The 16,134-nt window shown below is 45.1% G+C and overlaps 2 protein-coding genes and 1 long non-coding RNA gene across 3 annotated transcripts in view; all 3 read left to right on the top strand.

The window, feature by feature from the left end:
* Positions 1-16,134, top strand: part of LOC134294606 (uncharacterized) — a 122,849-nt gene that overhangs the window by 23,487 nt on the left and 83,228 nt on the right. The window lies entirely within an intron of this gene.
* Positions 2,778-16,134, top strand: part of LOC134294590 (zinc finger protein 135-like) — a 71,291-nt gene continuing 57,934 nt past the window's right edge. Inside the window, exon 1 of the mRNA XM_062966152.1 lies at positions 2,778-2,925. The gene's annotated coding sequence lies outside the window, so the exon portion shown is untranslated. The remainder of the gene's footprint in view (positions 2,926-16,134) is intronic.
* Positions 6,175-14,839, top strand: LOC134294591 (zinc finger protein 717-like). The gene has a single exon (XM_062966154.1). The coding sequence runs from the start codon at positions 11,299-11,301 to the stop codon at positions 12,517-12,519; it is 1,221 nt and encodes a 406-aa protein (XP_062822224.1). The 5' UTR covers positions 6,175-11,298; the 3' UTR covers positions 12,520-14,839.

Here is a 16,134-nt window from a genome sequence, read left to right as displayed (position 1 = left end):
ACGTCCCATTCCCACGAGGCATCAGAGAAGGAGACCGTGGTCTATGGTATTGAAGGCCCCTGAGAGGTCCAAGAGAACCAAGAGGGACACCCTCCCCCCGCCTAGGTCCCTGCGCTCCTTCCGTCCTCCCCACACGAGGAGCGAAGAAGACTCACCGGGATGTGGACCAAACCGGGCGACACGGCAACAGGCTGAAAAGGTCACGGGCAAGGAGCAAGAGCCACAAGAGAGAGAGAGAGACTGCCTTCCTTCCTTCTGCTGTGAACGGGAAAGTGAGCTTCCCAAGGGAATGGCCTTCAGAGGGAGATGCTGCAGCGCATCACAAGGGTCTCCATGGCGCCCCCTGCAGGCACGGAACAGCCATCCAGGGAGGGGGGGAGGAGCTCCGTTGATGGACAGGACCCTCCGGGGCAGGACGGGAAAGCCATTGTCATAATAATGTAATGATAACAATAACAATAATATCTTTAATCAAATACAATCATATATAATGAACATGTGAAGCCCAAAGGAGTGGATCGACAACAGATCGGATAGGATAATTATAATATTAGAATTGTATATTACTGTTGTAATTTAATAATGTAATAATAATATTACTGTAATTGTTATATTATTCTATAATTTAGTGTATTATTATAACTTTGTATCATTATAGTATTATTATATATTTTTATTATTATTATACTATTATATTATTATCAAATAATATAAGATTATTTGATAATTATAATATAATAAAATATTATGACAGTATAATAATAATACTCCAGCGTTGCCCAGGTGATTTGACAAAGTCAGTGTTTTAATTGTCCAAATATCCATAAGATTGTGGGTGGACTACAACTCCCACCATGCCAGGTGAACCCCCAGAACTTCAGTCGGTACTTGAAGCTTGTAACGTTGGACAAGTTTACTCAGGATGCACCACGGGTGGGGTTGAGCCTGCTCTCTGGCTGCAGGGTGAACTCCAACTCCCACCACTTGGGTGAGTTCCTCTGCTCCAACCCTTCCCGGAGGTTGAGTGAGTCACGGGGTTCCGTGTGACACGTGTGGTCCAGGCCCACCATCGGTGGAGGTCCCTGTTTCCCTGGTGGTGGGTGAACTACGACTCCCAGGAAGGAAGACCCTTCCCTCCCATCCCCTGCAGGCATCCCATTCCAGCAGATCGGGTCTTCGTGCCAAGTGGGGCCCAGATCCCTCCGTGTTTGGGGTCACGGTGCTCTCGGGATGGAGGGGAACTACAACTCCCCCCAATCAAGGGGAATTCCCCCCAAAGACCTCCAGTGTTTTTTGCTGGTCACGGGGGTTCTGTGGGCCAAGTGAGTCCCAGGTCCATCCTTGGTGGGGTTCTGCAGTTCGTAGGTGGCAGGTGAACTAGACATCCCGCTCCTTGCAAGTCCTGTCAATCAGGGGGAATTCTGCCCAGACCCCTCTCTCTAGTAGGTTCAGGTGCTGACCAGTTCCTCTGCTTGCTGTGTGAACATAGGAAAGGATGGGATGTGGAATGGAACTGGCCTGGCCCCGCCCCCTGCCTCTCCCTCAACCCTTTCCTGCCCTTTCCCATGGCACACAGCGACTGGACTCACTCGAGAGAGGGATTTGGGGAGGATTCGCCCTGACTGAGAGGAGTCTTGGGGGACCGGGGTGTGTAGTTCACCCACCATGGACCCGGGACTCGCTCGCACGCAGGCCCAACACGGCCCCCTTTGCCTCCCGGGCCGGGCTGTGGCGCAGCTGCAAAGAGTCACGACTGACCGAGAGGTCGTGGGGTGGAAGCCCGGGTGGGACTGAGCTCCCGACCGGGAAGAGCCTGGCTCTCTGCCCACCTGAGCCGCTCCAAAGGCAGTTGCATCTCTCGAGTAGACAATTCTAGGTACCGCTTTATGCGGGGAGGCTAATTTAAGTCATTTGCGACAGTATAAAATATGCTGGCAGCGTGGGGAAAGGAATGAGGAAGTCCTACCATCAAGGACTCGGTGTCCCCCTGTGGCTGGAACGGAGCACTCCCTCCTGAAGCCGGGAGAGGGAGACACGTGAGATGCCTCTGCGTGTGCGTGTTGCGTGTCCGGTCATGGCATGGCGTGTGTGTGCCACGTGTGTCGACCTTGGAGGCGTCTACGGACAAGGCCGGCTCTTGGGCTGAGAAACGGGGAAGAGCCCCAACTGCCTGAGTCAGGCTGGACCGCCCTTCATGTCCGGGGAAAGCCCATATCTTCACTCAGACAGCCTTCAAGGTTTGCCCGGATCTGTCCCGGGATCTGCGGGACTCTCTGCCGAAGGAGGAGGGAGTTTTAAGAATTCGGCAGACGGGACTCGAACCCGCGACGCCCGCTCTCTCTCTCTCTCTCTCTCTCGTGCCTGAGCCGCTTGACCCATCGCGCCACTCAGCTCTGCGGGGAGAGGGAGGGGGCGGGGCTCTGACGTCACCAGAGCCAGGCTGGGAGGGGCGCCCTCGAACGGCCTCTGTGCTGGGCGGGGCTTCGAGAGGCAAGGCCCCGCCCTCCCCTTGGTCAGCCAATGAGGCCCCTACCTTCCCCTGCCAGGCCAAGGCCCCGCCCCTCCCTCCCGTCTCTCAAAGGGAGAAGCCCCGCCCCCCTTCGTGACGGAAGGAACCCTCGCCATGCCCCGCCCACGCCCTGACGTCACTCCCTCCGGCGAAGAGGGGGCGGGGCCTCCATTCTGCCCTCAGAAGCCGCCTTCTTTCTCGCCCGTCCTGGTCACCCGTCCATCAAGGCCGGAGCCAATAGGGGCCCGCTCGTGGGCGGGGCGTCACGGACTCGGCCAATGGGGAGCGAGGGGCGGAGGAGGGGCGGGGCTTCTTCCTGGCTGGGCCTGCGCAGAGCCTCTCTCGCCGCCATTGTTTTCTGAGGCGCTTCCTCTGGAGCCGCGAAGGAGGAGAGAGAGAGAGAGAGAGAGAGAGAGGTTTGTGTTTATGTTTATATTGATATTTATATCAGCATTATCTATTACTATATTGTAATGTACTGCAATATTACATGTAATAGGTAATATACAATTATAATAGTGTAGTATTATATTGTATTGCATTATATTATACTTATATACTATAATATATTATCATAGAATCATAGAATAGTAGAGTTGGAAGAGACCACATGGGCCATCCAGTCCAACCCCCTGCTAAGAAGCAGGAAATCGCATTCAAAGCACCCCCGACAGATGGCCATCCAGCCTCTGCTTAAAAGCCTCCAAAGAAGGAGCCTCCACCACGGCCCCGGGGAGAGAGTTCCACTGTCGAACAGCCCTTCTCACAGTGAGGAAGTTCTTCCTGATGTTCAGGTGGAATCTCCTTTCCTGTAGTTTGAAGCCACTGTTCCATTGCGTCCTAGTCTGCAGGGCAGCAGAAAACAAGCTCCCTCCCTCCTCCCTATGACTTCCCCTCACATATTTGTACATGGCTATCATGTCTCCTCTCAGCCTTCTCTTCTGCAGGCTAAACATGCCCAGCTCTTTAAGCCGCTCCTCATAGGGCTTGTTCTCCAGACCCTTAATCATTTTAGTCGCCCTCCTCTGGACGCTTTCCAGCTTGTTAACATCTCCCTTCAACTGTGGTGCCCAAAATTGGACACATTATTCCAGGTGTGGTCTGACCAAGGCAGAATAGAATAAGGGGGAGCATGACTTCCCTGGATCTAGACGCTATTCCCCTATTGATGCAGGCCAGAATCCCATTGGCTTTTTTAGCAGCCGCATCACATTGTTGGCTCATGTTTAACTTGTTGTCCACGAGGACTCCAAGGTCTTTTTCGCACACACTGCTGTCAAGCCAGGCATCGTCCCCCATTCTGTATCTTTGATTTCCATTTTTTCTGCCGAAGTGAAGTATCTTGCATTTGTCCCTGTTGAACTTCATTTTGTTAGTTTCGGCCCATCTCTCTAGTCTGTCAAGATCGTTTTGAATTCTGCTCCTGTCTTCTGGAGTGTTAGCTATCCCTCCCAGTTTTGTGTCGTCTGCAAACTTGATGATCGTGCCTTCTAACCCTTCGTCTAAGTCGTGAATAAAGATGTTGAACAGAACCGGGCCCAGGACGGAGCCCTGCGGCACTCCACTTGTCACTTCTTTCCATGATGAAGATGACGCATTGGTGAGCACCCTTTGGGTTCGTTCGCTTAGCCAATTGCAGATCCACCTAACCGTAGTTTTGTCTAGCCCACATTTTACTAGTTTGTTTGCCAGAAGGTCGTGGGGGACTTTGTCGAAGGCCTTACTGAAATCCAGGTACGCTACATCCACAGCATTCCCTGTATCGACCCAACTCGTAACTCTATCGAAAAAAGAGATCAGATTAGTCTGGCATGACTTGTTTTTGGTAAATCCGTGTTGACTATTAGCAATGACCGCATTTGTTTCTAAGTGTTCGCAGACCACTTCCTTAATGATCTTTTCCAGAATTTTGCCTGGTATTGATGTGAGGCTGACCGGACATTGGTAATTGTTTGGGTCGTTCTTTTTTCCCTTCTTGAAGATAGGGACCACATTCGCCCTCCTCCAATCTGCTGGGACTTCTCCCGTTCTCCAAGAACTCTCGAAGATAATTGCCAGTGGTTCTGAAATAACTTCCGCTAGTTCCTTCAGTACTCTTGGGTGTAGCTGATCTGGCCCTGGGGACTTGAATTCGTTTAGAGAGGCCAAGTGTTCCTGGACAAGTTGTTTCCCTATTTGGGGTTGGATTTTCCCCAATCCTTCGTCCATTCCGTGTTGCTGAGGTTGAAGATGGCTTTCTTTTTCTGAGAAGACCGAGGCAAAGAAGGCATTAAGTAGTTCTGCCTTTTCCCTGTCCCCTGTCGCCATCACCCCATCTTCTCCTTGCAATGGCCCTATCGCCTCCTTTTTCTTCCTTTTTCTACCAACGTAAGCAAAAAAGCCTTTTTTGTTGTTTTTTATGTCCCTGGCAAGCCTGAGCTCATTTTGCGCTTTAGCCTTGCGAACCTTTTCCCTACAGGTGTTGGCTATACGTTTGAATTCTTCTTTGGTGATTTCTCCCCTTTTCCACTTCTTGTGCATGTCACTTTTGAGCTTTAGCTCAGTTAGAAGTTCTTTGGACATCCATTCTGGCTTCTTTGCACTTGTCTTATTTTTCTTCTTTGTTGGCACTGTTTGCATTTGCGCCTTGAGTATTTCACTTTTGAAAAACTCCCATCCATCCTTAACTCCCTTGTTTTTTAATATCGGCGTCCATGGAATGCCGCTCAGTAATTCCTTCATTTTTTGGAAGTCAGCTCTCTTAAAGTCCAGAATGCGTGTTTGACTTGTCTTAGTTTCAGCATTCCTTTGTATTGCAAACTGCAGGAGCACATGGGCACTTGCCCCTAAGGATCCAACCACTTCAACTGTATTGATCAGGTCTTCCACATTTGTTAAGATTAGATCAAGAGTTGCTGATCCCCTTGTTGCCTCTTCTACCTTCTGGACCATAAAATTATCTGCAAGGCAAGTGAGGAATTTGTTGGACTTTGTACTCTTGGCTGAGTTTGTTTTCCAGCAGATATCGGGATAATTGAAATCGCCCATGACTACTATATCTCTTCTTTGTGCCTGTTTGGTCAGCTGTTGACAGAAGGCTTCATCAAGTCCTTCATCCTGACTCGGAGGTCTGTAGTAGACACCCACGACAAGATCTTTTTGAGTCCCGGTTCCCTTGATTCTTACCCAGATGCTTTCAAGCTGGTTTCCCGGATTACAGTCTTGCATTTCTTCTGCAACGTAACTGTTTTTGACATATAAAGCTACTCCCCCTCCTCTCCCCTTTGTTCTATTTCTGTGAAAGAGGTTATAGCCCTCAATGGTTAAATTCCAGTGATGGGAGTCATCCCACCAGGTTTCAGTGATGCCTATGACATTGTATGTGTGGTGCTGTGCTAGGAGTTGGAGTTCGTCTTGCTTATTTCCCATGCTCTGAGCATTAGTGTAAAGACATGTAAGCCCCTGTGACCTCCCCTCGAACTGTTTATTTGGGATTATTGTGCTCCCTGTACTTGGTCCTTGCTGTGTTTGTGCAGCCCTCCGTTTAGCCTTTCGGCGGTTCCCTGTGGTCGTGGGTAATATAGTGTTTGCCAGGCTATTGTTCCCCTCCCCCAGTGGATCTAGTTTAAAGTGCGCCTGATGAGGTTTGTGAGTCTGTGTGCAAAAAGATGTTTTCCTACTTGTGTGAGATGCACCCCATCACTTGCCAGTAGTCCATCCTCTTGGAAGAGTAGACCATGGTCAAGGAAGCCAAAATGCTCCTCTTGACACCATTTTCTGAGCCAGTTATTGACCTGTACTATTTTTCTGGCCCTTGTAGAGCCGTGTCCTACAACGGGGAGGAGGGATGAAAAGATCACATGTACATTATACAGTTTTAGCTTTGTTCCCAGATCTGGATCTTTATTTTTTCCAATATTTCCCAATATATTCCTCTATTTTTTTTGGGAGTTTTTTTTTTTTTGTCGAGTATAGTTCTTGATAAAATTTTGGAAAAGCTAATATTTTGTCTTCCATCCTTGTATGGTTCTTACCTTCCTTGTCTTTCATTGATGTTATTATTTTCTTCCCTTTCTAACGTGTGCTGCTTTGGCTAATAATTTGGAGTTTCTGTATTACTGTATTTAAAGTATTCTCTATTTAAAAATATCAAATCTTTTTGAGTCCTTTTAAACTCGTGTTTTTCTAGCTGTTTTCTCGTTGCTAATGCTTTTATATAGAATAATCAGCTGCACTTTCATCATACAGTCCAAATCGCCTTGCCGGCTCCTAGCACTTTACCCCACTCTGGTTCCACTATTCATGTTTGCACAAGTCAGCCCCTCCCACGTAATCCTAAACAGCCCCACTCCCCTGTCTAACTGATATGCTATGTGTTTTATCTTAAAGTTTTAAAATTGTTTGGTTCTTGCTATGTATTTAAATTTTGTAACTTCTACTGTTTTTGTGCATATGTCAACTGTTGATTTTAGGGCTTTGTCCCCATGTAAGCCGCCCCGAGTCCCCTTGGGGAGATGGAGGCGGAATATAAGAAATAAATTATTATTATTATTTGTAATCATCTTCCCTTCATAGCAGTAGCCAAGGCCTCGGCAGTTGAGCGATACCACCTTCATCGATCCACCATTTCACTTGCATTTTTCTGTTTCTTTGTTTATTTTATGTATTTATTTCCATCATTTCTATCCCGCCCTTCTCACCCGAAGGAACTCAGGGCGGCTTACAAAATTGGCAGAATTTGATGCCAATACACAACAATACAAAAGAATAAAAACATAAGCAGTTAAATTCAGATTTAAAACAATACAAAATACTTGAGCCATTCATCCACAGAACCTTGTACATAAACCTTAGTCCAGACCGAGTCGAAGCCGACAAAACTTATTATTTGAACACTTTGTTCAACACTTTGTTGGTCCCTTTAAAGTATAACACCATATTGTACCACACTTCCCCTCCCCCAATACTACTACTACTACTACTACTACTAATAATAATAATAATAATAACTACTACTACTACATTATTTTTGTATCCCGCCACCATCTCCCTGAAGGGACGCAGGGCACCTTACATGGGGACCAAGCCCAATCAGACAAAGTTCAAAATATAACACAATAAAATACATATACCAACATCATAAAGGACATAATTAAAAACATAATTCATCATACAACAACCAATATTTAGCCGAGCGTGATGGACGTTTCCGAGCTAGGGACAAGGGAAAGGCCTGTGCAATACAGCTGCGAGGGGAGGGCTGGTGGCAAAGTGCGAGAGGCAGATGATAAGTTAAGGCTGGAAGGGCCAGTCAGATTAGTACAAGCCCAGCACTAAAGTACACAGAAATCTAAAATACGTGTTAAGATACAGTTGTCCTATTACTAACTAATATACAGAATAAAACAATGGTAACAGACAAATTATAATCCTTACAGGCGCATGAAATGCATGGTCAAAGTAATAAACAACTGTATATTGTGGTCACACTTTAGATACATTTATCATAGTCCCATGTAAGTTAATGTTTTGGAGATGCGCAGGAGGAATGTAAACCATAAAGGAATGTAGAACAACAAGGATTCCTGAGTATTTTGTGACTCTTGTTTCTGGATCAAAATCCCTTCTTCAGGTAGCTTCTGAAGGTTCTTTCATGTGTTTGTAGTAGATTTTTCTGCAGCTTTTGTAAACTATATTTAAAAAAGACAACATAATAGATTTGCTGTTGCCAGCACCCAGTAACATTAAACAATTTCGCGTTGGTTTAACACTCATTTAAACAAAGAAAAACACTTACTTCCACTAAGGAGTTTGTGGCTCTGCTGTAGCACTTCAGTTGTGGATAATGATCCTACTGCCTTCCATTTGTGAGCAATTAGCTCATGGAGGTAGCTCCCTTTTTAAGGATGGCTAGCTACTTGGAGCACTCATTAAGAGTAATTACAAAAAACAAGAGAGATCTAATTTATCATTTAAGCCATGTGGATGGACTGTATGTAATTTAAATATCCAAAAGGCTTCCCTCTGTAGTAAAATCCTTTTTATGTCCCCATGGGGTTTTATGGTGATCCTTTCTAGAGCACAGAATCTAAAGCTTGTATAGGAATGCGATTTCTCTAAAAAATGTAAATAAAGAATGGAATCTGATGCTTTATTCTTGATACGTGAGCGATGTTCTAATATTCTGGTTTTTAGAGATCTAGAAGTCATGCCCACATATAAGAGCCCACAAGGACACTCTATAACATATATGACCTGGTCAGTGTTACATGTAGTGAAACTTTGTAGTTGTATATTGAATTTTAAAGTAGGATGTATATATTGTTTGATTCTAAGAGACAACAAACAACACAATGTCCACAGTTTGTGTGGCCTCTAAGGTTGGATTTCTTCAAAATGTTGGGTTTTGTTAAATCAGAGTTTATAAGTATGTCCTTAAGATTTCTTGAGCGTTTGTTGGCTAATACCCTGTTTCCCCGAAAATAAGACATCCCCAAAAAATAAGACCTAGTAGAGGTTTTGCTGAATTGCTAAATATAAGGCCTCCCCTGAAAGTAAGACCTAGCAAAGCTTTTGTTTGGAAGCATGCCCGGTGCCCGCCAAACAAAACACCATAGCATGCAGAATTGGTAAATATACATACCAGTTGTATATGGAAATAATGGTAGTAACAAGAAATTCTTGAAGGAGTCACAGTTTGTCTGGTTTAGTTATGTTGGTTTGTGATGACAAGTACTGTACAGTATGGAATAAATGTTCATTTTTTTGTTCAACAATAAATGTGGATTCTTCTTCGTGGAAAAATAAGACATCCCCTGAAAATAAGACCTAGCACATCTTTGGGAGTAAAAAATAATGTAAGACACTGTCTTATTTTCGGGGAAACACGGTAGTGGTAAGTTTTGGCATCCAGGGATATCTCTAATTAGGTGCCAATGTTTTCTAATAATTTTGTGGATTTTTGGAGAGAATTGTGTTAAAGTTAATGGCCAAATGATGCGATCATTGTTTTGTTTTGTCTGTTCCTTTAGTAAGTTACTCCTGTCTATAGATTCTGCCTTCCTAATAGCTGGTTTTATGATTCTTATAGGATAACCTCTCTCCTTAAACTGTTTCTTAAAGATAGACACTTCTGTAGCAAGATCCTCAGGGAAGCTAGTGTTACGTTTCAATCTTATTGATTGTGTAAAAGGTAAGTTGGTTTTTAATTTATGGTGGTGGAATCTGGAGTAGTGCATTATGGAATTTTTATCTGTTGGCTTTCTATAGTTTTTGACCATCAATCTCTTGCCATTTTTGTATACTGTGACATCCAAGAAAATAACATGGTTAAATACAATACATGACAGTATAACATTCACCAGTACCTATAGCCATACAAGCATTAATTTCTCTCCTCCGCCTCTTTGGTTGGGCCGGGGCCACGCGGGTGGCGAGGGCCAGGAGCTTCCTTGAGGAAACAAGGCTGCAGTGGAGGGAGGGCAAGCTCATGCTTTTCTGCCGTCGGATGCGCTGAGGAAGAAGTGTGCGGCTCCTCCTTGTCGTCAGTCTCAGCACATCCGCTGGTAGTGAAGCATGAGGACCTCTTAGCCCTCCCTCAAGTGTGACCTTGTTACCTCAGGGAGGGGCTTTGAATTAGCCAGTTAGGAATGCAGGTCCTTGTTAGTTTGGAAGATTCATTTGGGAAATGTGGCCAGAGTGACCCTTTGAGATGCTGAGGAAGCAGAGTTGGGAGTCCCTGTGGCAGGGGAGATAAGGACACAATCCATAAAGAAATCCTTGTTCCTTTCAGCATTTAGCACAATGCTGGTAATTCACGGAAACCCATGATCCAGAATATGTTACACCCTTGAATGCTGGACGGAATTCTGCCAGCCAGCCTGCCTTGTGTTCCTTTAACCACGTTTGGGTCTGACCCAATGAAATGGGTGTGGCCCTCCAATATTGGAAAAGGGTTCAGTTCCCTCCTTCCAGGACTCCGTCCTTCTCTTATCCTCTCCTTCTATGTTTCTTCCCTTCCATCTTTCCTTTCTTCTTTCCTTTTTCGCTTTGTTTGCCTTGAGCCAGAGGTATGCGGCTTCATGTCTAACCTTTTGCTTCTTCTTTCTTGACCAGGACATGAGAGTTCTCTGGAGCTACCCCTGCCGTGATGGGAAACGAACCAGCTTCTAGTTGATATTAAGGCATTTGGAAACCAAAGTGCAGAAAGGAAACCAGTCCTCTAGGAAAAAGGATTCCTCTCAAGGGGCTGATCCTGCAGAATTCCTACATTCACTTTGGATTATAGAGTAGAACCATAGAAGAGACTGCATGAGGCCCCTAGTCCAGGCTCCTGTCGTGCAGGAAAAGTACCCCTGACAGATGAGCATCTAGCCTCTGTTTAAAAGATCCCAAAGGAGCCTCCACTACATTTTGAGGCAGAGAGTTCCACTGCTGAAAAGCTCTTACAGTCAGGAAGTTCTTAATGTTCAGAAGGAGTCTCCTTTCCTATAATTTGAACCCACTGTTGTGAGTAATCAGAAAGGGAAAAACAAGAATCAAGTGTCAATATTGCAATTAAATGTACATAACTTTTGACATGGAGGAGAAAGCATATAAATGTATTGAATGTGGAAAGAGCTTTGGTCAGCATGGAAACCTGAAGACACATCAAAGGACTCACACTGGGGAGAAACCCTATAACTGCCTGGAGTGTGGACAGAGCTTCACTCAGAAGGGACAATTACATTCACATCAAAGGACTCACACTGGAGAGAAACCCTATAACTGCCTGGAGTGTGGAAAAAGCTTTGCTCATAATTCAACCCTCCATGCACATCAAAGGACTCACACTGGAGAGAAACCCTATATATGTCTGGAGTGTGGACAGAGCTTCACTCATAGTTCAAGTCTACATTCACATCAAAGGACTCACACTGGGGAGAAACCCTATAACTGCCTGGAGTGTGGACAGAGCTTTGCTCGTAGTTCAGGACTACGTTCACATCAAAGGACTCACACTGGGGGGAAACCCTATAACTGCCTGGAGTGTGAACAGAGCTTTGCTTGTAGTTCAGCACTACGTAGACATCAAAGGACTCACACTGGGGAGAAACCCTATAACTGCCTGGAGTGTGGACAAAGCTTCACTCAAAGTTCAAGCCTGCGTAGACATCAATGGACTCACACTGGGGAGAAACCCTATAACTGCCTGGAGTGTGGACAGAGCTTCACTCATAGATCAGGCCTACGTAGACATCAAAGGACTCACACTGGAGAGAAACCCTATAACTGCCTGGAGTGTGGACAGAGCTTCACTGATAGTTCAGGTCTACGTAAACATCAAAGGACTCACACTGGGGAGAAACCCTATACATGTCGGGAGTGTGGACAGAGCTTCGCTGATAGTTCAACTCTACGTAAACATCAAAGGACTCACACTGGGGAGAAACCCTATAAATGCCTGGAGTGTGGACAGAGCTTTGCTCGTAGTTCAAGTCTACGTTCACATCAAAGGACTCACACTGGGGAAAAACCCTATAAATGCCTGGAATGTGGACAGACCTTCGCTCAGATTGGAACTCTATATTCACATCAAAGAACTCACACTGGGGAGTTCTATACCCTATAACTGCCTGGAGTGTGGACAAAGCTTCACTCAAAGTTCAAGCCTGCGTAGACATCAAAGGACTTACACTGGGGAGAAACCCTATTACTGCCTGGAGTGTGGACAGAGCTTCACTCATAGATCAGGCCTACGTAGACATCAAAGGTCTCACACTGGAGAGAAACCCTATACATGCCTGGAGTGTGGACAGAGCTTTGCTCAGAGTTCAGGTCTACGTTCACATCAAAAGACTCGCATTGGGGAGAAAGCCTATACATGCCTGGAGTGTGGACACAGCTTTGCTCATAGTTCAGGTCTACGTGAACATCAAAGGACTCACACTGGGGAGAAACCCTATACATGCCGGGAGTGTGGAAAGAGCTTTACACAGAGTTCAGGTCTACGTTTACATGAAAAAACTCACACTGGGGGGGGAACCCTATAAATGCCTGGAGTGTGGACATACCTTCAGTCATAGTGGATATCTACGTAAACATCAAAGGACTCACACTGGGGAGAAACCCTATAAATGTCTGGAGTGTGGACAGAGCTTCGCTGATAGTTCAACTCTACGTAAACATCAAAGGACTCACATTGGGGAGAAACCATAGAAATGCATGGAGTGTGGACAGAGTTTTTCACAGAATAAGATTATACATAGACATCATAGAATTCATCCTGGAGAGAATGGTGTTAATTGACACCAGAGTGTCATTCTAACATGTACAAAGCAACTCTTGCAAATTTTGGAAATTCAAGCTCAAAGTTGGGACATTTCATCACATGTGGTGTATTGTAGAAAGATTGAACTAAAAATACAGTGTTCCCTCACTTATCCCGGGGGTTAGGTTCCAGAACCACCCGCAATAAGTGAAAATCCACGAAGTAGGGATGCTATATATTTATACATTATTTTAGTAGTTATACACTATTTTAAGTCTATCAAGAAATCATGTGTTGATAAATCACCTCCTTCTCCTCTTGTTGCCGCTTGGGCTCCTTTTCTCTCCCTTCGGCTTCTCCTTCCTCCCTTCCTTAGGCTGTACATTGTTATTTTTTATGATTTATAATAGTATTTTAGAGTTTATTGAAAAACTGCAAAACAGCGAATCCGTAAAGAGCGAAGTAGTGAGGGAACTCTGTATGTTCCATTCTGGAAGTAATTATATTATCTAAAGGGAATAGAATAATGAGAGATAAAAATTAACAGATAGAATGAGGCCTTTAGGCATGTATCCCTGTCTGTTTGTTAGTTCAGTTGTCTATGAAGGTAACTGTTTCACAGGTCTGTTTGTTTCTGATTTAGTTTTGTGTCTCATGTAGTAGTTAGTTTCATGTGTAGTTGAAGCATTATATCTAATTTCTGCCTTTTTGTATTGTTGCTTTCAATCTCTCTTTTTTTTGCCACAAAGAGGGGGATTTATAAGGGACAAAACTGCTGAAACTGTCAACTTGTTTTGTTCTGAACCCAAAGGTTTCCTGTTCTTTGGATGCCGAGTGTTCAGGGAAGAGTGAGGTCTGTGAGATCAGTGAGTAGAAAACATGACACAATTTAGATAATGGTTTGTGACACAACAACAACCCTTGTAGTAGTCAATGGGATATTCTGTATGCCTTCTTTAATGTCAAGTAAGATATTGTGCTCAGATACAAAGATTTATAAAGGAAACACCACAATGGATATAAAACAATGGGAAGCGCGGGAAGCAGATTATGTGTGCTCATCACACCTCACACAGATAGGACCACGTGTGCTATAAACATGGAAGATGTGATACATTCACACAAGATACAGGAATGGGATGTCTTGGTGTTACTACTGTTCAGCTAATGTTGTGGTCTGATGGAAATATAATAGAACCGATAAACAAACATTCGGTTGAAATGTAAATGTAACATAACTTTTGTTCAAGATGATGAAACTGGGAATTTGGTGTACGTGGTGGAGAATGGAGACAGTGAAATAGACTTGAAGTTTAAAAAGTTATCCATAAATATAAGATAAGGAATTAATTGGGAAAAATTAAATATACTAGTAAAAACGAATCAGCAGGTGAAGAAACACTTGGAGAGTTATGAGGAAAGAAGTAAGAAAGGTTTTGTTAGGATCCAAGAGGTTGATGGAGAACGTCAGAGCGTGGCCGCAGAAGGAAGCAGCCCGACAGAACGTCACTGGTGTGATGAAATCAACGGATATTCACCCAAAGCGGCAGCAGCATGTTTACATCTATTGATGCACCCAGTAGTAAGGTGAGGGCTACAAGGAGTGACTGATCGATTTTCTGTATTTGAAAACAAATTGCAATACTTAGAAACGCAATTGTGAACTGCGATGTATGTTGACTCTATTGAGAGGGTTGATGGGCCAAAGGGCCTGCATTTCTATTTCTATTCTATTTCTGATTGCTTTTAATTATGCATTATTAAGGTGTCTGCTTCAACTTATTCTATTAAAGATGCAACCTGCCTTCTTCCAGAGGAGAGGCAAGTGTCCGTATGTCGCCACTATGTTTCCGGAACATCTTGTGGTCGGCCGATGTGGTTAATGTGGTTAAGCTACTTACTGGAACATAAGTGAACAACATGTTTTTCTACAAATGTTGTTTATGATAAAGGAAGCACGCTTGCAACACTCTGTACTGCTCCAAAGAAATGAGGAACATGAGGATATATTGAGCTTCATTTCCAATGTTCTTCACGGCGGTCACCTTTGATTTGTCCATCCGTCTATACTGCAGTATAATAAAGGTACTTGTTTTAAACTCTGTTGGGCTCAGATTGGATCCATAGCGCTTTGACAAAGTTCCCGGTATTTAAATCTGTGTGAGCGGTTCGCTTTTCCGCTACATATAACTATATTAAACTGATTATATACATAGAATTGACACTGAATCAGACATGTGATACAATAAAGTAGTATTGATGTATCCAGGGCGTGTGTGTAAGAAACGGGAGTGTATTTGTGTGGGTGCTTGTGAAGAAAGAAGAAACGGGCCTCAAAAGAAAACGGAGTTCACGCAAAGCGTGACATGGGACGGACTTGGGCGGTGAAGAGTGAGGCTTGTCGGCTCCAACGGGATGGGAGGAAGGGGCTGCCGCAGAAAGGCCGGGGGAGATGGCCTGAGGAGACGGAGCGGCCGCTGGAAGGCCAGAGCTAGCCTCTTGCCCCCCGGGGCTGGTGTGACCCACTTGGATCGGGGGGGGGGGAGCTGCATTCAAGGGAGTGTGAGATCCTGCCCCCTCTCCTTCGGAGCCTGCTTCTTCCCCCAAAATGCCTGCGGGTTGGTCCTCTCTCTCTCCTTCCTCCAGGCTGGTGCAGGCAGAAGCTACAGAGAGTAAGGGATTTAGAGCAAATTGTAAGGCTTGTCAGCTCCAACTGAGTTGGTGTGGGTTAGTCTTCTTTGAAAGAGAGCCCAGGCACACAAGGGCTGAAGATACCATACGGCTTTAATGTTCAGAATACAAGAGTCTGCTCCACTGCCTGTGTATATAGGCCTAGCTACAGTATCATCGGGAGCCTCCGGTGGCTCAGTGTGTTAAAGCGCTGAGCTGCTGAACTTGCAGACCGAAAGGTCCCAGGTTCAAATCCGGGGAGCAAAGTGAGTGCCTGCTGTTAGCTCCAGCTTCTGCCAACCTAGCAGTTCGAAAACATGCAAATGTGAGTACTACCTCAATAGGTACCGCTCTGGCGGAAAGGTAATGGCGTTCCATTAAGTCACGCCGACCACATGACCTTGGAGGTGTCTACGGACAACGCCGGCTCTTTGGCTTAGAAATGGAGATGAGCACCAACCCCCAGAGTCGGACACGACTGGACTTAACGTCAGGGGAAACCTTGACCTTTACCGTACCATCAATCACTCTAGAGTCCCTTTCCCCCCACCTCAGGGCAATTGGGTTTTATGGCTGGTTCATGTGTCCTATCCTCCCTTTTGGCCCATGGCCTTGTACTCTGTGTCAGCGCTTTGTGTCCGGAGATGACATGAGATGGGGATCATGGCATCAGATTCTGATGAGTTGAGTTGAGTTGGGTTCAGTTGAGTCAAGTTGGGTTCACTTG

Source organism: Anolis carolinensis, unplaced genomic scaffold (assembly GCF_035594765.1).
Source record: "Anolis carolinensis isolate JA03-04 unplaced genomic scaffold, rAnoCar3.1.pri scaffold_17, whole genome shotgun sequence".
In the NCBI taxonomy this organism is placed as follows: Eukaryota; Metazoa; Chordata; class Lepidosauria; order Squamata; family Dactyloidae; genus Anolis; species Anolis carolinensis.
This window is presented reverse-complemented; position numbering and strand designations above follow the sequence as displayed.

Coding starts and splice junctions, on each gene's coding strand:
- LOC134294591 (XM_062966154.1), top strand. CDS start 11,299: ATGCACATCAAAGGACTCACACTGGAGAGAAACCCTATATATGTCTGG.